The following is a 27805-nucleotide window of genomic DNA, read 5'->3' on the forward strand; positions in this document are numbered from 1 at the left end:
ATAATAACCTTGCTGTGTTTAACACATAAATTTGAAGGTTTCTCAGAAAATAAAATGTTGCCTTTGTTACTTTGCTGGTAGTGTCTTCCATAAAACAAATATCTTAAATGAAGACATTTTAAGAATGTTTTCATTTTATTTTTCTTGTTTTTTAGGCAAGCCACATTCCACTTCTCAGAAGCTTTGCCCAACCAGCCCATTTTCTACTGACAGCAATAACAGTACAATCCAGAATCAGAGTCAAAGGCCTAGACCTAACCCTACCAAAAAACAGCCCTCCTTGCCTCATCGTAGGGAAGGCATGGCAGACGGTAAGTTCCCTAGTGTGAAATTATTTCAATAGCACTATTTTTGTTATAAATGTTTGTTAAAATACAGTTAGTTACTACTTGGACATTTAAAAGTTGGATCAATATAAGAAATTTACAAATAATGACTTGGCTTGGTATGCAGGGATTCATTTCTATGAGCCACTTTTGAACTTGAGTCCAGCTATCACAGTGCAACAATATTTGGGCTTTAGGTAGAACAGTTATTTATTGATGTATTCATTTAGAACTTAAGCATGTTGAGAAGCTAAGCTTTAAGTCAACTGTTTCTTTTCTATTTTGTTCTCTTTCACATATAAATACAGTAAATATATTCTGTATGGATTCAGTTCTGGCCACATAAATTTTATCCAGCCAATGAAAGCTTATCTTAATACCCTGTTTAATGCATTTTATTCTATACATGAAGAAATTACATCATTTTCTCAGGTTTTTAGCAAGGAATTTGCCTCTTTAAAATTTATGTGGCACCAGTTCCCAGGTAAAACTTCTCAAATGCATTTCTTCCCACCCCAAATTTGCAGACTGCAGTTGTGGTTTCATATGTGAACAAAATTCTGAAATCTAAATGAAGACGTCTTAGAAAAGATTAAGCCATGACCATTGGAAAGTTGGATGATAAAATGGAAACTAAGGTGCTGGGGTAAAAACAGGGATATCCAGATCTTATCTCAGGATAGAAGCAAGCTTTTGGCTAGTCACTCCCTCTCAGCCCTAATCAGGTTTTGCAACAAACTGCTGAAGTGCAGCTGATAAAAAAAAAAAAGAAATAATAATAAGTGAACTTGTTGCATCATGCATTAATGACTTTGCAGTAAGATCTAGGGAATGCAGTGCAAAAAATAAGTTGACTATGCACCCATATGGGACAAATGCTAAGAATAACAAGAAATGTTTTGTTTTTTTTTACAAGAAATAATCATTAAACATATTAAAACCAAAATTATAAAGTACAATCAAAATATAAAAATAAATAAATTTAACAAATGTTGGAACCTTCCCAAGTGTTCATGAAAATTAAGTGTTATATAATATTTCATAAGCTCATACAAGATAACAGTATTCTTCTGAGAACATTTCCTGGATTTATGTTATTATAATACATTATTTTGCTTTCGACTTTGATCTATATTATGTTTAATATCAATTACGTATTGGGGAGTTGTATGCTTTTGGTCAGCTGATTGGAGCAACCCATAAGCTCTGTAAGCAAACAAACAAACAGTGAATCTTACTAGATATGAATGACTCAGTAAGACTTGGTCATTTCTAAAATAAATATCAAATTTATATTTATTTAGAGGATCTGGCTGCAATTTGGAATATTATAAGCATCTTGATCTACTTTGTAGTATATAGTCTTCTGCATTCTATATTATATAAATATTTTTAATTAGTGGCTTTGAAAATATGTAGTAAGAAATATAGAGTCCAAATTACATAGGCCAACTAAAATTTCTTTTCTGATAAAGAATCTGGCCTGACTAAAACTGGTAAAATATATAGAGTGTATACCTTTAATAGACAGTACTGATAAAACACTTGTTTTTGTTCTATAAAACGTTTCACTGAACTGTATGAAGCTATTCACATTTTTTAGATCTTCCACCACCACCAGACCCACCTCCTGGTCAGGGAATAAGGCAACAGATAGGCGCTGGCCAACGTGGAGGTTCAACAGAGAGAAAAGGCAGCTCTTTAGAACGACAGCATACAACCAACATAGATGAAACAAAGAGTTCTTTGGATCGTCAAGCTAGAACATCACTAGAGTGGCAGCGGCAAACCCAGGATTGGCTAAACTCCACAGAACTTCAAGGCCAGCAAAAGCAAGCCTTTGGATCAGGTGTGTAATTGTGCCTCTCAGAGCAGCTTAGGCAATTTCCTAAACCTATTATAATGTACTACTAATTCCCTTACAAATGGTGAAGGTCAAGACTTACATAGCAACAAAGGATGTCAATTAGCGTTTGACATCTACTGTTATTTGTTCCTGCAACGTTAAAGGATTGAATACAGCTAACTACTAACATTCTGATTGCAGGCTTCCCTTTAGGAATTAATAATGCTGTTATTCTATACAGCTGGAGAACATATTTGTTATCTGAGAAACACACATCTTTGAAGCGTGTATTTTATTATTTTTTTTAAGCCACTCATCTAGAATTTTGCATGCTAATAGTATGCTAAATAACCTTATGTCTGTTAGCATAAATTTATTTATATTTAATGCATTTTTTTTGAAAAATATTCAAAGCTGTGACTTGTTTGTGTGTGGCTTTTTAAAGATAAAGATTAGAAATATTGTTCATCCGGTTTAGTGATTTGGAAGTCTTATTTATAAGGCAATGTATTTACTGTATTTGTAAACAATTGTTTACAGATTATATTTCAGGCTTCCTGAACTAGTGGAGTAAGTTCTATATTCATAACTCTTTACCAAAAAATATAAATTGCAAAGAGATAATCAGGAAGAAACATTTATGTATGATAAAAGCATACTGACATAAATACCTTGTTTTAAGTAAAAAGCCTAATTCAGTCTAGGCAAGAATGGACTAATGGTTAATTCAGGAAATTAAAATCATATAAAATTAACTTCAGAATTTTTTCCAGTAGCTTAAAATTGTGCTTTTTTAAAAAAGTAAAGAATGCATGTTTTAGTCATACATGAGAAATTGGATATAAGAAGCAAAATTTTCAATTTTAATTCTTCACAATATATTCAGCAAGTTTATAGAAGTTAGATTTAGAGATTCTACTGCTTAAAGCAGCCTTTCTCAACTTTTTGACCTTGGAGGAACCCTTGAAATATATTTTTCAGGCCTCGGGGAACCCCTGCAGATTCAGTCTCAAATATAGGCCAGAAGTTACAAAATTATTGTATTTGTTTCATGTATAGGCCTGTGTATATGGATTAACAGTGTTCTTAAACAAACAAACAAACAAAAAAATAGAAAATAATGGAACTTATGCTTTAATGTGAAGTTGTCTGGATTTGAAATATTTTTTTTTAAATAAATTGTGATCTCCCAGGGAACCCCTAGTGACCTCACACAGAACCCTATGGTTCCATGGAACGCTGGCTGAGAAACCCTGGCTTAAAGACTGCAAATCCATTTACTCTCAGTACCAAGAAATGTAACATTGGCAGGCCAAGTTAAAGAATCATTAAACTGGAAATATTTGCAAACAGTAAAAGAAATTAAAGTAAGGACCTTAGTGCATATGGAGACTATATAACTCCTCTTCTATTAATACTGGTTAAGTTTATATTTCTAGTTAGTATGAAATGCTGTAATCCAGGGTAGGGAAAATGGTGTTCCCCAGTATTCAATTTCAGCGCCCTTAATATCAGTTTTTTTTTCTTATTTGAGCAAGGCAAAAGATTGTGAAAGTTGTAATCTGAAAGATATCAGATTGTTTCTCCTGTTACAACCAAAACCTCATTAATTTCTGTTACTTTGAGTGAAAGGGGTGCATATATTTCTCTTTCCACATTTTAGGCATCATAAAATATCAGGCAAATCTATAAATAAATCTGTCCAGTTTATAATTTTGAATGAAATTTATATAAATTTCCAGTTCCTAAAAATTAGAAGTTATTCAGATTTTTGAAACCGAGTGTAAGATTTGAGATTGATAAGTGAGTGTATTGATTCCTAATGGGTAAGCCTATTCCAAAATTCCAATTCCATTTTATGAGCTTCTATGTGTGAATCAGACTATATCCTAATTCTTCCCATTATGTTTTCAGAAGAGACATTGGTGCCATATAGCAAGCCTAGCTTCCCATCCCCAGGTGGTCACAGCTCTTCAGGTACAGCATCTTCTAAAGGATCAACTGGACCCAAAAAAGCAGATGTTATGAAAGGAGGTCATCAGCGTAACACCAGTGACCTCATTGATGTTGGATATATTGGATTAAGCAGTCAAGGACAGTTTTCTGGTGAATTATGTAAGTTTCTTTTGTAATCAAGTAAACAACATGGTTTAAAATTAGAAAAGAAAGAAAATTTTGGTTTAATAACCAAAAGCACAATATTATGATTTTAAGTACAGGTAGTCGTTGACTTATGACTAATCATTTAACTATGGTCCAAAGTTACGACGGCCTTGCAATGGCATCACAAAATGTTGCCCACTGCGGTCACATGATTGCATTTCAGGCATTTGGCAACCAGCTCACATTTACAACCAGTTGCAATGTCCCACAGTCACATGATTGCGTTTTGCAACTTTGTTGCTGTTTTCCAGCAAAAAAGTGCCCACTGGGAAAGCTGGATTCACTTAACAACACAATATTTGCTTAATGACCATGGTGATTTATTTAATAGTTGCCATACAAATGGTTGTAAAATCGGGTCCCGTCATGTGGTGACTCAACTTATGATCGCAATGACATACGATGACAATTCCAGTCCCAGTTGTGGTCATTAAGTCGAAGACTTCCTGTAAGTGTACACAGGATTTCTGTCTGAATATTAGTGTAAATAGAAACATGCCATACTCATCAATCAGTGAAAATTCAAGAATAGCACTACTAGGTTTTCTTTTCTTGGGATGGTAGGGCACAAAGACCATGTTTCATAAAACTGTGTTTTAACCACATGTTGTTGAATAAGCAAGAAGCAAACCAGCACATATCAAAAATGAAAAGCCAAAAATATAGATGCAGAGCATGTTAGCTTCCTATAAATTGATAACAGTTAACCAAGTACAATAACTTTCTCTTAGTGTTATAACTTTTAGTACAGCAAGGTCTCTCTATATATCAGAATCACTTATATTCAATTTTATACACCTTTTAATTAGTATAATTATGAAATGGTTCTACTGATAGCACTTTTTTTTCCTTCTGGATCTCTCTTTATTCCACACAGTTTTGCCTACAAAATTAATATAAAAAGTAATTATTGAATTTATTTCCTAGCTTTATAACATACATTAACATTATAAGTATATAATGTGCATGGCAGAGAAGTGGTCACTTAGAAAAAAGAACAGGACACTTTTTAACTGTCCACTTGGAAGTTCCCAATTTTCTATTTAAATAGAATAAAATTGGGAACTTCCAAGTGGACAGTTGTCCTGTTCTTGTATGTTATAAAGCTAGGAAATAAATTCAATAATTACTTTTTTATATTTTATTCAAGAATTTAGCATTTCTAAACAGTAAGCTTTCACTAAAGTAGAAAACTATTGCTTACACTGTATTATTTTATACTGCAGGACAAGGAGTTATATATCTGAACTCCAGTCCAGGAAAAAAAAAAAAAAACACCTAAAGATATGGGATAATTTGCTTCCTTTTAATTTTAAATCTAGTTTTATAAAAATAGAATATTTAGATATATTATATAAATGAATGAACCTAACACCTATGGACCTATACCAAAATGTGCACTTTTGACAATATTACAGTGGTCACAACTAAGAAAATGCTTTAAAATATGCAAAATAGGAAAATGCTTATAACTGTGTGTAAAAGAGAACAGCGTACACATAACTGCATTTTCCTAAGGTACATGTAGACATAATGTGTACAGTCTGAAGAATTAATACAAAATACATAATACAACATTATCTATAATATTATATACATAATAATAGTGGGTACTCATTTACTTTGTTCATAAATGATTCAACTGAATGAGTATGAATCTTTTTGAAAGTTATAAGTAACAATGAAAAAAAAAAAAAAGCAATGTCTATTCCTGCCCTATATATAGGAACTTAATAATTTAGGGGTGATGTCATGGTTCCTCTCTCTATAGGACATTTTCTAATTGTCAAATTATAAAACTTTGAACTGTGTAAAATTCCACTTGAAATATGAAATAATGCAGTCCAAATAAAGATGTTCAATTTCAGTGACAATTGGGTCATAGTTATTCAGTTGTAGAACAAAACATGTCAACCCTTATTTTCCTCAGTTAAGATTATATTTTAATAATAGTGTCATTCTACTTCCATACCTCTCTTTTCCAGAAATTTGTAATGTTAAGATGTATTTAAAAATATACATAGGTGTTATTTTGCGGTGTAGACTGTCTGAAATTGATATTTATGAAATTGCAATTACTGTTCCCAATGATATTTCAAGTATCAAAATATTGTCATATTTTCAATTCACATTCGCTAAACTTAAAATGTTATTTTTAAATTATATTTTTGATCAATATGCATAAGTCTTCAAATGAATGCATAAATATTTAAATGAAAGAGTCTTAAAACATCACTCTGTTCTTGCTTTTTGTTTAACAGAGTAGTTGAACAGAAACATCTTGAGCTGCTCTCAAGGGCCATCAAGGTCTGAACTCATGGAAGTGATGACACTAAACAGTGCAATGAACATTTTCTTTATTTATGTACTTACTATTAAAAGGAATTGTAAATGCAATGTAAAGAAACACAGCCACACTTATCCCACAGATATTCTACCTGTGTTCTTCTCTTTCACTTCAATCTCTTTCTTACTAAGCATATATTCTGAAAAATATCAACCTGCAGGATGAAATGAATTTCCCTTGTATATAATTTCTTTTTATTGCATTGCTATGCAAACTCACTTTCATTTAGCTATGTTCATATTATTGTCTGTCCTTCTTGGTCTGTTGTACTATATGTGAATTAATAGGCTGTGGTGCCATATAATAACTTTTAATTGTGTAACATTTTATGTTTGAAGTTTGCACTGCAATTTTTGTTGGTGATAAGCACAAAACTTTTACGCCTCGTGTCATGAAGAAGAAGACTGAATGTGAAAGGAGTCTATGTACTGTAAGCTATGTTGGATAATGCTGGATGTAATGAATTATGTTAGGTGGTTTTCCATTTGGGTGTAGAATTAGGAAGATGACTGGCAAAACTGATGTTACAAAAGTTACTTGGACATCAGGGATGGGGTACTATCTGAAACAACAAGCAACATGTTGCTTTTACCGTTTTAAAAAAGGGGTCAAATGATGGAAGTATCAGTTTCAAGTTCAGATTAGAACATAAAAGCCTCCTATCTTCTTAGTATCAGTTTTCATTTGTTCAGTACAGTTGCACTCACTACAAAGGAAGGAAGTTAAGGTGTTTCACTAAAGCAATTTTTTTTTTAATACTATTTTTTTAGGAAAGGTATTATAGTTTATTTGCTCTTCCATCTACACAGTATGAACCATATGAAGGTAGAAAAATACTTAGCAAGACTTAAAGATGCAATTCTCATTAAGATATCCAAGCTGCTTCCAAAAATCTACAGTATTCATCTTTTCAGTACATGTACAGTAAAGATGAAGATGTAGAGCTACATCACTTGAAATCCATGATCTAATTGTTTTTATGCAACTAACATATAGTTTTGCTGTATTATTATCTGAAATTGTAAGAAATTGAAACCCAATTCATTTGTACTTAAATCTTGAGTTACAACAGTTGAAAAGAAAGATATGGCATATTCACGCTCAGTTTGAAATCAAGGTGTTTCTTTTTTACCAATTCACTACATTACTAGAAACTGGTTAAAATAAGGAAAAGAAACATCTTTGACCTATTTTTGATGACTACATTTCAAGCCTCTTCGTACAAAAACAATGCATGTTTATACACTTTTTAAATAAACCAAACTTGCTGTAAGTGGACATTAACAAAAGCATCCTGTCTCATCATTAGTTTTCATGACTTTCTCCAGCTTCTTGCCAGCTTTTCACTTCTTTGTTAGAAATATTATATATGTATACCAATGCATTAAATATTTTATTTGAAGTTTACATCACAAAGCTTATCTTATTCATTCATATCATTATTACAAACATTCATTAAATATACAATGTTTCTATTGTTTATACTTTGCCTTGATGATCATACTACTGTTACACAAAACATACTTCTTGAACAAGCAAATAAATCTGTGTTATTTTTTTATTATGTCACTTTGAGAATGTGATAAAGTAAGATATTTTATTATTATAAATTGTAAATTAATACTGCAAATATGATTTTTTTTCATTTACTTTAGTTCAGAGTATTGGACAACCAGAAACAAAGCAAACATTGATTCAGAGTACATAGAAGTTATGTAACATTCTTGCTAATTGAAATGTTGGACATAGCTAAGACCATTTTTCTATAAAGATACAGAAACATTCTTAACTATAAAAATAGACATTTTTCTATCCTGAATTCCATATGTTTAAAATCAAGATATCTAAATGTGCTAGCATTAGTAGCATGGATACAAAAAATATGCATATAGTTTTATATAATGATGATACAAAAAGCTGCTTTGGAGGAGAAGTCCCCATGCTATCCACAGCCTACTTAAAAACTTGACACAGCTATGTCTCGTTTGGAGCAATTTGTGTGCGTCTGTTTTCAGGGGCTTAAGAATTAAGGATTTCACAGCACCAATCAGTAAAATGTGGAAAAGGTGAATTCATATCATATATCACTTTAACTCTTACCCATTCCTTTCTTAGTGTGGTATACTGGAAATGTGATGTACTGATGTACCAAGAGCTGGGATAGGAGACACAAGTCCATTGCACAAAAAATTGTGGCTGCCAGAAGCCTTTTGCAAGATTTGAGATAGACACATGCATTCAAATGTCAAGCAATCTTGCCAATATTGCCTATGAAATCCTATATGTTAGCCCTTATGCCCCAAATCTCATGAGATTTCTTGTGAGGGGGTCACATTGCTAACAAGGTCTTTTCCCTAAACCTCAAGTTGTATGAGAGTTTTCTATGACTAAAAAGGGCTTCAAATTACAACCAGAATATATTGATCTTGGTTCTTGCTGCAACATGCAATTTTATAATTGAAAACTTGTATATATATATATTTTTAATCCACAGAGTGACTGCAACTAAGATCTAGGGAAAAAAATAGGTATGTATTGAAATTACAGGAAAATCTGATTTCTAGAAATTCAGGATGCAAGTTGGTGCATTACTGACTGCAAGACAAGTATGTTATTTGGACATATCTGACATTACACATTTGAAATGCTGTTCCAAAAGCAAATATAAATCAGGATTCAAATAAGCTTCCACCTTTCTCACTTTAAATTATCATAGCTTGGATTTAAATTTCATTTACATATTACAGTAGAATTGCAGCCACTTCTATACTTAGATCCATAATATTAACATTATCTTTTCTGTCCTGTGGGAATAACTCCATGGCTGTTACCATGCACTTTCATGCCAGTCTTATTAGGTAGCATGCTACCAGTACTGAATATGCTGAAATATATTCATGTTGCCCAAACTAAGTTGAGTGAGCTGCGAACGTGGCTCCAACCATACATTTCCAAGTACTGTAAAAAAAAAAAATCAGGTTTATCCTAAGTGCAATACGTAAATGAAAGAGTCCTCAGAAGTCTATTCAAGATAATGTGATATATCACAAGCTTTCAAGATGCAACATAAATTTAAAGGTACATAACAATAGTTGATGACTCACTGTTTATGTCTTGATTTCTATATAGTAAGATCTTCCTGAATATTTTAGAAATATGTGTTGAGCTTTGGTGGAACACCTTACAGGACATTTTTTCTTCACAATACACTGTGAATAAAAGTAGCCATCCCAGATTCCTTTAGTTAAATGTCTTGATCTTTTTAATCCCAATTTTGAATCAGTATTAAAAAAAAAAAATGTAATACTATAATATCACTCTATTATTCACTACTATAACATTCTCTTTACATTATTTTTAGGATGCTTTTTAAAAGATTTAATGTGTAACAAATGTTATTATTTTATCTCTTCTTTCTCCCTGTTTCTCATTTATGTAGTGTACTTCAAATGATCATAGAACCTATTTTTAAAATGTGCAATTTGCCTTTTTTTTCTTTTTTTACAATTGAAGGAAACTTTTTATAATTGAAAATATTTCTTGTTCATAACATGTCTAAAGAAAAGGAATGTAGTGACAGGTCTTAAAACTGTTTTCTGATTTTTTTAATATAAAATGATTCATTTACAACAGTTTTTTTCAGTCAAACACACACAAAGATAATGACCTCTTAATGTGTTTCGTATGTTAGTGAAGCAAAGTTTAATGGGCATAAAGTTGGTTAATCGTAATGTTAAGTGTGTATTGTATATCTACTGGGGAAAATAAACTTCCACATTTCAAATAAATATTAAAGAAATATTTAACACTCTCAATACATGATTTTATTTAACAATCTCAATACATGATTACATGAACTTAAACTATTTCTCCCATAACATTGCAGTTTTATTCTCTAAGAAGTCCTCTTGTATTTTCTGTACCCTTAAAATATTACTTTCGTAACTATTCCACTGTAAATAAAAAGACTGAAAATGACTATTAAAAGTCTCCCTAGCAAACACCGTAAATATGTCAACAAGGTCTCTGTATCATCCTTTTCAGCCCCCTGCTACAAAATTACCTGACAAATAATGTAGAGGGAAACTCAGCTCCTTTAATTCAGTTATATGACTTAGTACTAAAATGGTTTGAGGCTCTTGAATGCAACTCTAGACCAGTCATGCATGATCAGTAGCAATTACGTGACACTTTCTCACCAAACTATGTTGACAGAGCTAAAACTCATTCCTTTGAATATACAAACTAGATTTTTACCTTTAAAGAGAAAATGTACATAATCTCCCCCCTCACACTCACACACACCCACACACTTTATTTATAGGCCATCCAATTCCTATCTGATTCTGCGCAGCAAGGAAGGGAGGGAGGGATGGAGGCAGGCAGATAAAGGAATACAACAGATCGGAGGAGCAAAACAGAAAGTAGAAAACTAAACCAATGTAAACAAAGCAATACAAAATTGTAAAAAGGCTTTATTGTACACTAATTAGAATCACACGCTGTGAAAGCACCAATACCATAGAATGGGAAAGGAGTGACAAAAGTAAGATAATGTAAAGGACTCAAATCCTCTATTTTATCTCTTTCATAATTCTCATTTACCCAAGGCATTTTAAGAATGTTGGCTTAATTAACTTTCAGAAGTTCCTATAAATTGCTGGTGACATGTGTGCTAAGTAGGTACAGAGCAGAGTAAATTGGCTCTTTGACCTGTTTCTGTCTACTCATGGCTTCTATTTTGTGAGAGTTCCTATACAATGTTCTCAATATTACAAATATACCTTACCAACACAGCTGGGTACTACTCGTTTGGGGGCACTAGGGAAGGAACAACTGATGCTGTTCTTTAACAAATATATTAAGTATATCCATCAAAAATAATACAGACTGGCCTCATTTAGCAAACACAATTCATTCTGGCAGAATTGTCACTAAGTGATAAGGTCACGAAGCGAACCATGTGACAGAGAGACAGAGAGATAACAAAGATTGCTGGTTGCTGTCATCTCATTTAGATAAAAGTTTTCTCATGCAGCAACGCCAGTGTTACCTTCACTCTGGCATATGTTGTTTTCAGGCACAGAAATTTAGTTATAAGTGTGTGCATTGGTGGAAAATTGCTGTTTTACTATTGTTTATTACCATCGTATTTGCAAACAGTCACTATCTGAGGCAGTTGCTAAATGAGGCCTACCTGTAACAAAAAAAGCAAAACTGGGGGACTTGTGGTTCATATGCTATATAAGATATCTTCAAATCTTTAGTAAATTAGATAAATGTTTAAACCTTACTGAAGCTATGGTAGACGGGGCATCATCAACAGTCTAGTAAAACCACTGGAACCACCAGAAGGAGAATGATAGGCATATCTGAACAAATATACTGTATGTTACACAATCCTGTTCTAAACTTTCTGAACACCATTCAGCTACATTATGTCCAGCAAGGTTTCAACAGTTCGTAAATAAATTTGCTTATTAATAACAGTTCGTTAGCAGTCCATGTTTCCTGGATCAATGTGATACCGTGGCAGGAGAGGAGATCAGTGAAACATGGACCTCTGGTGGATGCAAACCACCCATCCACATTCCAGGTTAGGAGGGTGACCTTAGGCTGATCACCTGGATGTCAAGTGGATGCAATGTGAACCAGGGGCTGGGTGGTTACATTTTGCAGGGGTAGTGGCTTTCTATTAGCTGTTCGTCGAGATGGTTGCAATTGTGTCTTCGTCCATGGGGGGTAAAGTGGGGTACTATAAGGTTCCACCCTCCTCTGCCATCTGTTTGTCCATCAAGCATCTGTTCTCAGGAGGGGGCAGGGGGGCTTGCAGTTCTGGCATAGAGATTGGAAGAATCAATGCAGCATGGGCAACAAAATGTGGATCGCTGGCAAGCAGAGATCCCAACTCTTTGGTAGGGAGAGATCCCAACTCTTTGGTAGGGAGAGATCCCAACTCTTTGGTAGGGAGAGTGCCCTTTGGCTTGTGCAGTGCAAGAGAGGTGAGAGAAGCTGTTTCTATTGTGAGCCAGAATCCTGCATTGCCAGGGAAGCCCCTCAGTTTTGGAAACAGGTGAGGGTATACCTCCAGACTGGGTTTCTGCAGTGCTTGGCTGAGGTTTGTTTTGTTTGCAAGGCAGTCTCTTCTGGGTGTCAGCTGCTTGAGACTGCCTTGGTTCCTTGAATATTGCTGGTGTGGAGCTCTCAGTGGAGTCACTGTCAGTATCACTTTCGCTATTGTTGGTGACAAAGTCAGAGCAGAGAGCTGACAGCTTTCTGTGTGTCCAGTTCAAGGGAAGACCAGTGCTGAGAGATGATTTAGAGGAGGAGCAGTTCAATGGGGCAGATGTATTAAGTTGGTGCTGGACTTCCATATCACTACCAGCACTGGGAGGGTATGCCAAAATGGTTGTTTTGATCTCTGTTATTTTTTTCCTCAGATCGACGAGTTCTGGGTTTATAAATTTTACTTCCTCCCCTGAAGTATGTTTAGGCTCTCTGCTCTCAGGATGGGTAGCAGATTTATGACTCTTATCTACTAGGTCATGACCATTTGTCACTTTCCCTGTGATGAGGTCATGGACTAATTCATCCTTAAAAATTATTGACAGTTTGAATGTGGTGAGCCTGCCATAAGAAGTTGCTCATTTGTGTAAGTCTGGTGGGAAGAGATGGCTGGTTGATAGTCAGAAATATACATTTAACATTTCTTTGGCTGGGTAAGTAATGAAAATCTTTCAAATCAATCACTCTATTTTGGCAGCTCAGGAGTTGAGATAGGGAGGTCACAGTGCACTTGTGGTTGTTCTATCTGTGGGAGTTCTGCTGGATTTCTAGGAGGAGTTGCTTTTTCTGTAGCACACAACAGTGGTTGGCTGTAGCAACTGCTTCTAGCTGCCCTATGGAAGTTGAGGGACAGGCTGCCGGAATGCCAACATAGCCAGCTTTTGCTGCCATTTTAATCCCCCTATTGCCATGAAGGATTGGCAGATCAAGGGCTTTTTGGAAACTGTCCATCTTGACTGCAATGTCATTTAGATCAGAGTTTCTGCAGACAAAAGGCAGACCTCATGGAAAGGTTCAGTAATGTAGTTGGGGGTGCAGAAGGTTTGTTCCAAGAGGTTACCTCCACTACCTCCTTGCTCTGGGGAGTGACTTGGGCTAAAGCTTTGGAGAGTTGGGGAGGAGGCCAGTCTTGTTATTGTTGAATTCTTTGGGTGTGACAGAGGTTCTGAAGCTGTAGATCTGTTACTCGTGTTTTTTGTCATCTCTGTGGTGGGAAGGTTGGAGTGACACCTCATCTGTTTCTGCTTTGTTGGATTTATGGGTCCCAGTATCATTACTGGGGCTGGTCAAGGTTCTTTTCTTGCTTTTAGATGTTATTTTTGGGCCAAAGGGCTAAGCCAGAAGGTGTGAGGCCAGTCACAGTTCAGGAGCTTAATTCAGAAGCTGCTAGTTTGTTGCCATTTTGGCTCCTCCCTCACTATTAAGATCAAACTACCAAAGGAAATGGTCCAACTGTATTATGTCTTTTTATGTCATAGCATTTTTTTTAACTATGGCTAAAGATTTCAATTCTGATGTATATTTGAATTTAAATGTCGACTTTTTAAAAAATTTGAATACCCTTACTGTTCTGGTCACTTTTAATATTACAGTATTTTTATTTCTCTTTCTAATTCTTAACAAGATCTGGTACATTGTTCAAGAATGAAATAAAGAATAGAAATTTAATTATTGATACACTAGTTGTAATTTCTTAATTTCCCAGCTGTTGCTGAAATGTGATTATAACAATCAACCTAATCATGTATACAGTATGTTTATCCAGAAACAGGTCCCACCAAGTTCAGTGATTGTTCTAACATGTGCATAAATTATACCCTGAGAGCCTACTCTTCAGTACCTCACTCCACAGCCTTATTTTAAAACAAGTTCATTAGAACTTATTTTCTTGCAAATGTGTGCAAAATTGCAACATAATACAGTTCTATGAGTACCTTCCTGCAAATAAAAATACTGAAGCTACTAATGTGCAGGTGTCTTCATCAAGACCAGGTTTTCCAGAATAAATTGTGCTGCTTCCTATTCTACCAAAATAATGAGACTTGTGAGTTATTCTGATCTTAATGTGGCCCAATGAAAGAGATTGGTGGATTTTCCAGGATTCTTCTAAAATAATAAAATTCTAATAATATAAGACATTGGATAAAATTGGTGGGAGTGATAGATAACAAGCAAGCTCCAACCCCAACTGGGGAGTGATCAAGAAATACAGTTCTAATCTTCTGGCCAGCAGCACCCGTGACTGGCCATGGAGAACACACACACAAAAGAAGATTTCTGCAATTTCTTCCCTGGGCTTTTCCTGCCCATAATAATAATCTCCATGTCACCTAGTGTCATTAAAGTGAGAATGGAATGGAAAAGAGGGCATCAACCCTTCCCTACCACGAGGGACAAAAATAGGCATGGTATATTGTGCACATAGTTGTAGAAACTGCATCTTCATGAAGGTGGCTCTGGCAGCCTTGCCTGGTGAAAGCATTACTTGCAGTGTTCTTGTGCAAATTCTTAGAGGGAATAATTTTAAAAAAAACAAAAAAACAGTAAAAATATGGTGTAAAAGTGCTGTCAGCAGATATAGTGAAAAACCTTTAATCCAATGGTGACACACAGCTAGCAACCCATAGCTGCTCAGCCTGACTCACTTTCCCAGTTTAAATTGAACTGCTGTGCAGCAAAGGATGGCATACTTTTGAAACAGGGCTAAATGTGTTTTATGAGAAGCTTTCATATTTGACAAGTGCATCAAAACAAGGGCTTGTTAGGCATTACACAGGGTGGTGCCTCTGCAGAAGTCAAGTGGCCTTTCCTGCAGCCTATAGCAAAATGGCCAAGGAGATGATTCCCAGCAACTGGAGGTATTGAAGTGGGTCTACAACAACCTACAGTGCCCAGCAGGAGCTGGGGCATCACCATTCCTGGCCACATCAGCAACCATGTGGACAATGAAACACAATAGATTGCATCATCAGCAAAAACAAAAAAGTATCAGAAGAGGGAAAATACTATTTTAAAACTGGCACAGAGAAGGTAAAATTTAAGCTTTCTCAAGTATGAGAGGGAGGCAATGTCATGAGGCTATGTTAAGGGATATGAAAAAGAGCTCTTTATTTGAATGATAAATCCTAAGCCTATTTCCCCAAAGTAGGTGGAATAATCTCCTCTTATTTCACTCTCTAGGTTTAGAGGATATTATCACTGGATTCATACATGATTTTGAAAGTGAGTTGCGACCAGCAGGACTCTTTCTGGTAACAGTCTGGTCAATCGAGCTGATTGAGGTGATCATATATGATTTTAAGCTCTGTTTTATCTAATAATTGCTTCCTGAATAAAACAGCTGTGTTTGAATATTTACCAAGCTAGGATGGTCAACTACAGCATGCAAGCCAAAATTAGCATCCAGAAACCATCTGTGATATTTTTTTCCTTTTTATTTAAAAATAAGGGCTAAATGACTTGCATTAAATGCATGAAATATTTATATGATCTGAAGAGAAACCACAATATGACAACTTGCATTAAACATAGCAGAAAATAAAGTCTCATCCCTTTGAAGACATGGTTGTGTCACCACAGCATTTCCTGTGACCGTTAGATTTTTTTTAAAAGGTGAACTCTCCAGATGGAAAAGATATATGCCTGAGTACTAAACCAGAAAGTTTAGTTCACCAGTGCCAAAGGGTAGGTTCACACATGATCCTGAGGTTTTTATAAAAACTGCATGAGATAGCTTTCCACCTTGTTCTCTCCAAGTAAACAGCAGAGATCTGGTAGACCAAGTCAGAGGAGCTTCAATATCTCATTAAAAACAAATAGCAATAACACAAATATTTTAGATTTGTTATGCTACTCCATAACTCAGCCTTATCCTAACTGGAAAGTGAAGAAAGCTGCACTTATCCCCCCAAATCAGGAATTACTATTTATGTCCAAACATGTTCTTAACAAGATAATCACATGACTAAGGATTGTAATAAAATATGAAGGGGACATTCTCTCTCAGATTATGTCTACCCTTCCCATCAGGTCATTATGTCTTCTTATGCCATCAGTCATTAGGAAGTGTCATCTGGCAGGCCCCAGAAAAAAAGATGTTTCTGTCAGGGTGCCTGCCTTTAGAACATCTTCCCCCTGGAGATCAGATTGGGCCCAACCCTGCTGGCTGTTTGCAAAGCCTTAAAGAGATGGTTTTGTCACGAGGGTTGGGGTAGGTAGCAAAGCCCAGGCAGTGGTTATGTTAATTTGGTGGAGGTTTGTCTCCTTTTTAACCTTGGCTGCTGATTGTATTAGTGAAGGGTTTTTATATTCTTCTGTATTTTTATGTAGTTTTCAATTGTTGTTAGCCATCAGAGCCATGCATTTGAGATGGGCAGCATGCAAACTGAAATAAGAAATAAAACATTTACATCTGTGATTATGTTTGAGGTGCCTTAGAACTGTTTGATTTTAATATATTGGTACCTACAGTGCATATCTAGTCAGAAAAGCATAGCAAAATAAAATAACAGCTGGCTTTTATTTTTAATGGAAGAAGAATTTTTCATCATAATCCTGCCATCCCCCATGCCTACAAACAGATCTGAGTAAAATCCCCATAAAGACATTTTTTAAAGCTCCAAGCAAAGGGCAGCTGGGAAATATTTCTTTAAATGTTTGTCATATTTTTGTTTTCTTCAATTTCAAAGGAATAGCCGAAGGTGTTCTTATCTGGTTTCTGTCACAACTCCATTCAGTTTCCAAAGCTTTTCATTGTCTGCACAAAACCACTGAGAAATATAATCAAGAAATTTGAAGGTAGGTGCTGTCAATGTGCTGACAGTGCCCAAATCTATTTCAGCGTAACATCTCCATGTATGCTGGCACCCTTGAATGTTTGCTTGTAGTTAGTAATAAGCTGAATAAGGGATAAATTGAAACCATTACATAGTAATATAAAGTTCTACAACCCATGCACTCAAGGGAAAGAGGTACACATCACTATCCAATTCCTTCTTGACAATCTTCTGGTAAAATCACCAGCACTTCAATGTTTTTACAGCCTAGGAATTGTTTGAGTCATAATCTTTTCCTCAAAGTGCCTGACAGTTATGAACTGACCTATAATTTAACATTATTTATTTTAGAGTAGCAGTTCATTTTCCCACTAATTCCTGTTTCCAAGACATTAAATTTCCAGAATGTAAAATTCTTAACATTTTCCATACTGGTCAGAAAACTGGGAATTAAGTCCACACCTAGCTAGGTGTGGTGACAAAAAGTGATGATATGTACACAATGGCATTATGACACAAGCCTCACCCTCTCATACTTTGTGTCCTGACATTAGGTACATTTTGCCTTGTGGCATAATAACACACACTTCATTGTTTGCCTTCCTTTTCCCTCTATTGAAGTCTATGCTGGAGAACCCTGGAGTTTCGGGAAAAAACAAAATGAAAAACAAAGCACAGAGTTTTTTCCCCTGACAGAAATTTGAAGTATTTTTTAAAGCATCAAAGCTTACTGACCATTTGTAGAAAATACTGTGTGATTATGGATTTTACTGTCCTACAAACAATTACATTTGGTTGATTGATGCAAGTGAGGTAGCCTAATACATATTTTCCTGCGAGTATGCTAAGTTTTATCTGATAAACTCGGTATGTAAAGTGAGCACATTAGCAGAATTATACAGGAATTGCACAATGGTAACAATTTGCTACAATTCAATACCGACAGAAAGGAAGTAGATAAGTAGGAGTAGATAAGAATGGATTATTAAGAGACACATTTTTATTGATTGTAGCAAAAGTATATAACTATTTTCAGGTTGATTATTGCATCTACACCTTTGAGTAACCTCCTAGGGACTACCCTCTAAAAAGTAGGTAGGGCCAGAAAGTAAAGGTGAGTTAGAACTCACTTTTTTAGCAAGCTCTTCTGCCTTTTTATTTATTTTCATTTTTATCATTATTTTTGTTTCATTTTTGTTTTCTTAACAACTAATTTCCTCCCAATGGTAGTAACTGCCTGGGAGAGACAAAATGGCTGAGTGATCAGATGAGGACAGTTAACAAGAATAGTTTGGAAAATGACAGACTAAGACAAAGTGCAAGCTAAAAGTAAAAGTAAATCCAGGAAACATCAAAGGAAGAATTCTGAGATGCAGAAGGATCCCAAATATCCCAAACAATGCCAAACACTGTGATTAAGAGAGTCATGTATTCATACTAAATATCATCTCTGGGTTATAGCTTACAAAGTTGTAAAGCACAGCCTCTATTCATGAGATACATTCCACTAAAACAACAGGAAAAAGATGCTAATGTGGGAACCAAACACTGCAACAGCTCAGAGATCTGTTTTGCCAACAGTATCTATCTATACCAACAGTACTATTCATTCAAGATTAAAGACACCTTCCTCTGATAGGATTCATGCCATCAAGTGCCAGCACAAACAGAGCAAACTTTGTGGAAAAGAATTAAAAGATACAAGTTTGACATCAGGGCTCAAAACAAGGACAATGTAATGTCAGAGATTTCAGTCTCATAGAACATTCTACTGCAGGTCTCAGAATAACCATTTTGGAAAAATGAGACTTTAATGCACCATTGAACTCACATACAGTACATCAAAAGGTTTCATGCTGTCTAAAATGGTCTCAGCAAATACTGTCTCAAAACCTGGAGATCTGTTGAATATATAAGGCAGGGATGGGCAACTGATAGGCTACACTGCCCACCATCCAATTTGCAGCTAATGGAACCCCTTTAAATACCCACCAACTCAAAACAAGAACAACAACAAAATGGATGAAAAGTTTCAGCTCTGCTTACTAAAGTGATATTGTGACATTGCCACTCCTTGCCAATCACATATCAGGTTTAGATATAAAATCAAAGAGGATAACAAATATTGTATTTCTGCTAATTTATGAGAGTATTGAGTACTCACAAATACTTGTGAGTATTTTCTCACAAGCCTGTTTCTAAGTTTACTCACAATGATTATACTGCAGTTAACAATTTTTCCTGAATTTTATGATGAGCATGACACATAAATCTTGCCTCATATCACATGAAGCTATTTTAATTAGGAATCAATAGTCTTTTGCATATGGGTGCATGCTGATGCACTCATTTAATACCTCTACTCCAAAAACTACACTAGTTGCCAGTTACTTTCTGGATCCTGTTCAAACTGCTGGTTGTCACCTTTAAAGTCTGCATGATTCAGGGCCTGGTTATTTACTGGGCTGCTTTCTATTTATTTGTTATTCTTTATTAGATTTTTCCTAGTAACATTTGCCCACCCTAGTAGAATATGCTTTTTATGTGTCCCCTTGATCAGAGAGTGCCATGTTCAGGAGCATTGGACATTTAGCTTCTCAGTTCCTCCCCCTTCTGCTCCCTGGAATAATATCTGCTCTGACAACACGTGTGTGGAGCCAGCTCATCAACCCAGCAACACATGTTTTGTAAGGTCCTGCTTTTTATAAATTTTATTATTCTAAATTATTCATTTTAGTTTGTTTTCTGTTTTTTTTTCTGTTTGTTTTCTTTAAGAGAGTTTTAGTCAGATCTTTTGATAGTTTTAGTCAGAATAAGCTTTTTAGGTTACTGTAGCTTTTAAATTAGATGTTTATATTATGCCATTTTAAAAATGTTTTCGGTACTGACATTTTACAGAGAAAACAGGTCCACACCTCTGAACAACAGCCAAAGATGCAAAATCATAAAGTGAAAACAAAAAAGAATTTGAAAAGAAAGTTTAAAAAGAGGTGCCTACTGGAGATTCAGCCAAGAGGAAATCATAAACAAGACAAGGCTGCGATGACTCCTAGGCAACCAAAGATAAAGGAGTTTCTACAGCCAACTCGCAGGACACTGCGAGTATGTCTTCTCTCCCTCATTTTTCTCCCCTCGCAACCTCCGTATATTATTCCTATTCCACATTGGACTGGGATGTGGAAGATTTTATATCTTCATTGTGTGGAAGTGAGGCATCAATAGGAGGTAGAGGGGAGGATATGGACAATATTAGGAGTAATTTTAAAACAGAGCTAGTTGCCAAGAACTGCCTTTTAACAGTAGAAACAGTCATTGCAATATTTGACCAGCTCCTGGAGGCTAATAAAAAGATAGAGGAATTAAAGACTTTAATGAGAAATTACATCACTAAACTGGATAAGAAAGCAAATAGTAACCGCCATGTGTTAACATATCAAACCCAAGGACAGTAAGGGCGGCATGGGGGTGCTCAGATAGAGAGAACATGGAGGAAAGGCTTGTATTGCAGAGACATAGGATTTTACTCCAAGTTGCCAATGTACCGTTGAACAGGGGTACATGGCATAATAGAAGAGTAATACTGAACTCCCTTTTATGCTGTAGAATATACTCTAATGAAATAACAGAGATCTCCTGCCTCCCTAGTAGGCACAGATCTATAAGAATACTGTTAAATTTTGAACAGTTTATTTTGCCATCAATGCTTTTAAGACTTGAAAATTATTTAAGGAAATATCATATCCAGCCAATATGTGCTCTGACATTTGAATGCCCTTCCCTCTTGCCTTCAGGAAATTAGTGAAAACCTGGCTGTTTTATAAAGCCATGGGAGCTGATTTACTACAACTATCTCTCCTGAGAAATTGGTTTTAGTCTTAGCCATATCTGTCCCAATCGTGTTATTATAATGTACAATTTTGTTTTTAAATTTCATATATATTGTTTAAATCCTAATTATATATCAGGAAGTTGCACACCATATGAATGAGCTGATTGAAGTGGCCTATATGCCCTGAGATGAATGATAGATTACAGATAGATAGATAGATAGATAGATAGATAGATATAGATAGATAGATAGATAGATAATAGATCAAGATGATAGATCGAGACCAAGGCCGAGACCGAGACTGAGACTGAGATAGAGATTGAGATGTGTGTGTGTGTGTGTGTGTGTGTCTCTCTCTGTGTGTGAGAGAGAGATTCAATTAAAAAATTTATTGTGCTATGATTATTTTTATCAACTCTCTTCAGTTTTATCTACAGTATATAGAAACCAGTTTGATACAATCCTTTTAATACATGAATTGGAAAGTTCACTAATTATCTCTGATAATTAATGTTGTATGTTGTATATTATTATAAAACTTATTATAAACACACTATTAACCTAACATTAGCAAATTCTTATAGCTGACATATCTTCATAGCTGGTGCCTTTTATATGTAACACATTGTCTGATTGTTTTCAATTTGCCAAGTTGGTGAATATAGTCTTCTCAGTTATTAGTTGTAGACTTCTTCAGATTTTCATTACTGTGACAAATGAAGTCAAATTACAGACCACTCATTTAAAGGATCTTGCATCAGGTAAACATCTTTTTTTTTGTCAGATTGTGAGAACTTAATTTATATTTTGATATTGACGGTTATCCATAGTCACTTTCAGTCTCAAGACAGGATTTTAAAAATATTTTCATAATCTCACTAATTTTTTTTCTAATGACCTCTATGTCATGATTGCAGTCAAAATAATAAGATACAGAGCAAGGTACCAAGTCATAAATCACTGTGTAGCTTGGCATTGATTAATTGGTTCTGGATTGCCCTAAACCATCTAGGAACTTTGTAAGGCACCTGGCTAAAGAATTGCTACAATAGCAGGTTCACATTTTGAGATTGCTGGAGAAATGGGTGCTTAAGCAATTCCTTGATGAGAAAAAAATCACTGTTGCTTTTCACAAATATCTGAGCAAACCTATGATTGGAATTTCCTCTTCCGCAAATGTGACAGCATAGAAAGAAAATTTCACAGTAATTGATATCTGTTTTGAGATTGAATTACATATTTGAAGTATGAGGGGCAGTTCTGATAGATGATGATAGATAGATGATACAGAGATGATACAGAGATAGATGATTATGATACAGAGAGAGAGGGTTGATGATGATGATATAGATAGATAGATAGAAAGATGTGTGTATGTATGTATGTGTATGTGTATGTGAAAGCCTGATGAAATTATTCCTGTCTATTCATGTATGTGGCCATGTTTATGTCTGGCTTTAATACAGGGAACTGGGATTCTGGTGAGTATCAAAGCCACTGTCCTGGATGAGACCCAGAGCATCCAGGAGTACTTCAGTAAGATGGCACCTGAAGATGAGCTGCTCAGAGAATGCCTGAGGCAGCAGCAGACACGGAAGGAAGATCAAGCAGAGGAAGTGCCATGGCAAGACAAGACCCTGCATGGGAAGTACCACTGAGATATAGCCGAGGTGGCTGACATTAGGAAATCTGACCAGTGGCTGGAAAGGTCTGGACTAGAAGACAGCACTGAGGCACTCATCATAGCAGCACAAGAACAGGCACTAAGCACCAGATCCATAGAAGCAGGGGTCTGCCACACTAGACAGTCCCAAGACTGACTGTGCAGAGAGGCATCAGAGACAGTCCAGCACATAGTGGCAGGGTATAATATGCAGGCAGGAACAGCATACACTGAATGGCACAACCAACTAGCTGGCATTGTGTACAGGAACATCTGCACAATGTATGGGCTTGATCCTCCCAAATCCAGATGGGAGATTCCACAGAAGGTTGTGGAGAATAAGAGGGCTAAGATCCTGTGGGACTTTCAGATCCACACGGACAGGCAGGTACTGGCCAATCAAGCAGATATCATGGTAGTAGACAAGGACCAGAAGACAGCGGTGGTGATAGATGTAGTGGTGCCAAGTGAGAGCAACATCAGGAAGAAGGAGTATGAGAAGCTGGAGAAGTACCAGGGCCTGAAGGAGGAACTGGAGATGATGTGGAAAGTGAAGGTCAAAGCGGTCCCAGTGGTGGTAGGAGCACTCAGGGCTGTGACTCCTAAGCTGGAAGAGTGACTCCAACAGATCCCAGGAACATCAGAGCTGTCTGTCCAGAAGAGCGCAATACTAGAAACAGCTAAGATACTGTGCAGAACCCTCTAACTCCCAGGCCTCTGGTATAGGACCTGATGTTGAAGAAGACTCATACCACCCACAGGGGTGAGAAGGGATTTTTTTTTTTTACCAAGAAAGTCTGATGAAAATATTCTATTCATGCATGTGACCATGTTTATGTCTGGCTTTAATTCAGTGGAACCGGGATTCTAATGACAACCATATTAAAACTCTGATGGAAATGACATCTGCAGCACCTCTCACTAGTTTTCTAGTAGAAAATTAAAGACAATGGCACTATTCCAAAATAATCAGATTGTGAACCAGTTCCAGAATAATTGATGTTCCCCTTTAATGCACATAACATCTTAATTGATGTCAATGCAATGCTTTATTTGTAGATTTTATTGTATTCTGCAACTCTTGCCTAAAATTTCTTTTTTATATATTGCGTAGCATCAACTCTCAATTATCTCATACATTGTCATATTGTCGATTTGTCCAAAATACCATTTTCATGTATGTATTATTACAGCTTATGTTGTTACAATTGTTATTCTCTCACTGTGCTTCCAAAAATATAAGCCATTCATTCATTCATTCATTCATTCATTCATTCATTCATTCATTCATTCATTCATCTCTCTCTATCTCTCTCCCACTAGCCCACTGTATCTTCAGTCTATATAACAATGTATAGGGTCATGACTTTGTCATTTGTTTAAAAGGCACTACTCAGAATGTCAATATTCAGAAGTACACTTATTTTGGGCTAGTCCATCCAAATATAAGCTTTGCCTGGAAAAGGTCTCAAGTTTCTGTAATTAAAGGTTTATGTAACAATATGTTGCAGAGTTCTTCTGAGTAAACTCTTAGAAGCCATGGTTACTTTAACTGGTGATACTGCACTGGGTGAACCAATTATCTGATTTATATTTTTGGGTTGGAAAAATATTACAGTATTTAAATGGCAAACAATATCAATCTGAGTGTTTTAGTATCTAAATATTTAATCCAATGTAGAGAAAAAAATTCCCTCCTACCTTCTTTTCTTCTACCTGCCTAGCACAAAATGCCCTTCTATTTAATAATCCCCTCTTATTATTTTCCCTTATGCACCAGTAGCCAGCATTGTCACATCAAATACATTTGATCCAAACAAGTATGAGAAACTGCCTGCAGAATCAGTATCCTAAGGCCACTTGCAGCATCCTGTTTGTTCTGACAGCAGCCAGTACAGCTGGTCAAACAGTCTGAGTAATCATGACTTGCTTGGATTGGACAACAGTGGCAGAGAGAGAGGTTAGAATCCTTGGGGACTGCAATATAGAATGATCAACTGGGTGACATAGAAAAGTTCCTCTACATATCTCCCACCACTTCTCAAACTCCAATTCCAGTTGTAGCCATCAATGCTCTTTCTGCAAATATTTACACAGAATGAGAGTAATGTCAGTTTTGAGGTAGGAAGATTATCTAGAAGCTGAGTGCTTCAGATGGGAAAATCCCTATTGGCATAAGGATAATGAAGATATCTATTTGTATTAGTGCATCTAGAAATAATCTGCTATAATTTAAGAATATATATTTTACAATCCTATGAAGATTAGCAATAGTTACGATGTGAACTTTTGAGGAAAATGCAAGTGTGGATAAAAGTATTTTGCAAATAGAACTCTTAGTTTCTATTCCTTCTAATCTTCGTTAATGACTTATGGTCTCTCCCTCTGCCCAATAATAACTTGGGAAGGGCTTGTCCATTATTTGCCGAAGCTCAGTAAATCGAAGTGTACATCATTGGGTCAATACAAATTATTCACATGATGCAAATGATGTAATTGATGACATGATTACACAAATAACATAGATAAAAATGGAATATGATCTTTTACATGTGAGGCCTATTGAATCAAAGTCCATTAAATCTAAGTTTCATTGTATTTATAAATTATATAAAGACCACACGTTATAGCAGTGGTAAAAGAGTCATGTTTTTTGAGGGTGACTATAATAATAAACTTAATAATAAATAAAATTTATTATTAAGTAAATAAATAAATAAATAATAAACAGTATTTTCCATTTTGTTCATTGACAAGTTATCACTGCAAAATAACACCTGTCAAAATAATCCCTTCAAATATTGTTATTATTGGTTAGATTGGAGGTATTAAACATCTGATGTTGGGATAGCTATTAAATGGGATCCAGGATATGGGATCAGGATGGCCAGGTGTGGGGAACAAAGGCAGACAGTAACATATGGATGGTGATGGGCAGAAGCAGATATGGTGGGAATCTACGGACAGGCAATCTAGGCCCTGAGCTGAAAACACCATTGCCATGTTCAAGACGATTAGTTCTTGAAGAATATAACCTGCCCTTATATGGCATGGTGTGGAGTGTGTTTGTTAAGGACATCTGTGAGTTGACACGTGGTTGCGTCCATGTGGTGATGAATTCATCCTTAATCATACCTGCTTTGAAGGAGGTGGTGATATGACTCCTACTCGAGAAGCCATTGTTGGACCCAACAATTACGGACAATTATCTTCCAGTTTTTGACCTTGCCTTTTGGGAAAAGGTTGTTGAGCTTCAGAGGGCCTTGGAAGAAATGTATAGAATGGAGTATGGGTCATTGATCATACTTGTGAATTACTTCTAGCACAGCCAGGATGGGGAACTGTCCTGGTTTCATTGATCTCTCAGCGGCTTTGATACTATCAGTCATAATACCTTTGGACCAAGTGCAGGGTTGGAGTGGGAGGCAGTTTTGTGGTAGTTCTTCCCCTTTCTCCATGACCAATTACAATCAGAGTTGAAAGGAAAGGAGACATCAAGCCTGAAGCCTGGATTTGTAGGGTGCCATAGGACTCAATACTCTTACCTTTCCTGTTTATCACATACATGAAGCTACTGGGTAAGGCCATCCTTCAACAAGGGGTCAGGTATCACTATGCATATAATACTCAGTTGTCTATTTCAACCCCTGGTCAACCAAGTGATGCTGCCAAGGATTTGTCTAGAGACGGATGGGGTCTGGATGACAAGGAAAATGATTAAGCTCAACTCTGACAAGACTAAGTGGACACGGATGCATAGTTCTCATGGTAGTGGAGACTTTTTTTTAAAAAAAATTCTAAGCAGGGTGGCACTTCCACAAACAAAACTGATGTGCAATTTAAGAGTCTTCTTGTTTTACAGCTCCATTCAAAGAGCAGGTGGCAGCTGTGGACAGGATGGCCTTTATACAGATCCATCAGGTATACTAATTGCTCCTTTTCCTGGACTGGTGTCCATTCTTACACTCATTCATGCCTTAATCACCATGCAGGAGGACTATTGCAATGCACTATACATGGAGTTGCCCTTAAATACCATTTGGAAGCTACAGCTGGTCCAGAATGCAATGGCATGAGCAGTTATGGATGTGTCTCAGTACATCCATGCAACATCTGTGCTATATGAACTGCATTGGTTCTGGATGCAGGTGAGGTTATGGGTGTAATTCAAAGTGCTAGTTGTCACTTATAAAGCACTGCATTACATAGGGTCTGGTTATCTGAGGGACCACCTTTGTTCCATTGTTTCTGCTCATACTGTAAGACATGAATGATTGGATTTACTCTGTATCCCACAATACCAGTTAATGTGGCATAGTAAGCAGCCCTTCTCTGTCATGATGCCTGCCCTCTGGAATAGCATCTCCCCAGAGGTTCAAACAGAACTCCTATCATTTAAACTGGTTTTGAAGACCTGGCTTTTTCCCCAGGCCTGGGCTTGGTTGAGGTGTGTGTCTACCTGAATTGAACTACAAGAATGAGTTTACAATATATGTTTGTTTCTCTGTTATGATAACATTTTTATATGTTTTCTGGTTAATGTACTGTGCTTTTGTTTTCAATTTGTGAGCTACCCAGAGCCATTGCTGAGTTGGGCAGTCTTAGAAATATAAATTAAACAAATGAACAAACGAATAAATGTGCTACCAAGAATGCTAGCAATTCTGTGCATTGTAAAATGTGGTCTTTGATGTATTGGCAACATATTTATAGTTATGCCCCATAAATTCCTTGCTGCAACTGACTGCTTTATATGCAAAAGAAGTTTGCAAAGAAAATAAATATATCGG

At 35.9% G+C, this 27805-nt stretch overlaps 1 protein-coding gene across 1 annotated transcript in view; it reads left to right on the forward strand.

The window, feature by feature from the left end:
• Positions 1-8084, forward strand: part of ROBO2 (roundabout guidance receptor 2) — an 894470-nt gene extending 886386 nt beyond the window's left edge. Inside the window, exons 26-29 of the mRNA XM_063305488.1 lie at positions 156-311; positions 1930-2175; positions 4087-4287; positions 6597-8084. Of these exons, the coding sequence (XP_063161558.1) occupies positions 156-311; positions 1930-2175; positions 4087-4287; positions 6597-6598 (605 nt within the window). The 3' untranslated portion in view covers positions 6599-8084. The remainder of the gene's footprint in view (positions 1-155; positions 312-1929; positions 2176-4086; positions 4288-6596) is intronic.
• Positions 8085-27805: the final 19721 nt, after the last annotated feature.

This window comes from Candoia aspera, chromosome 5 (assembly GCF_035149785.1).
Source record: "Candoia aspera isolate rCanAsp1 chromosome 5, rCanAsp1.hap2, whole genome shotgun sequence".
Classification (NCBI taxonomy): Eukaryota; Metazoa; Chordata; class Lepidosauria; order Squamata; family Boidae; genus Candoia; species Candoia aspera.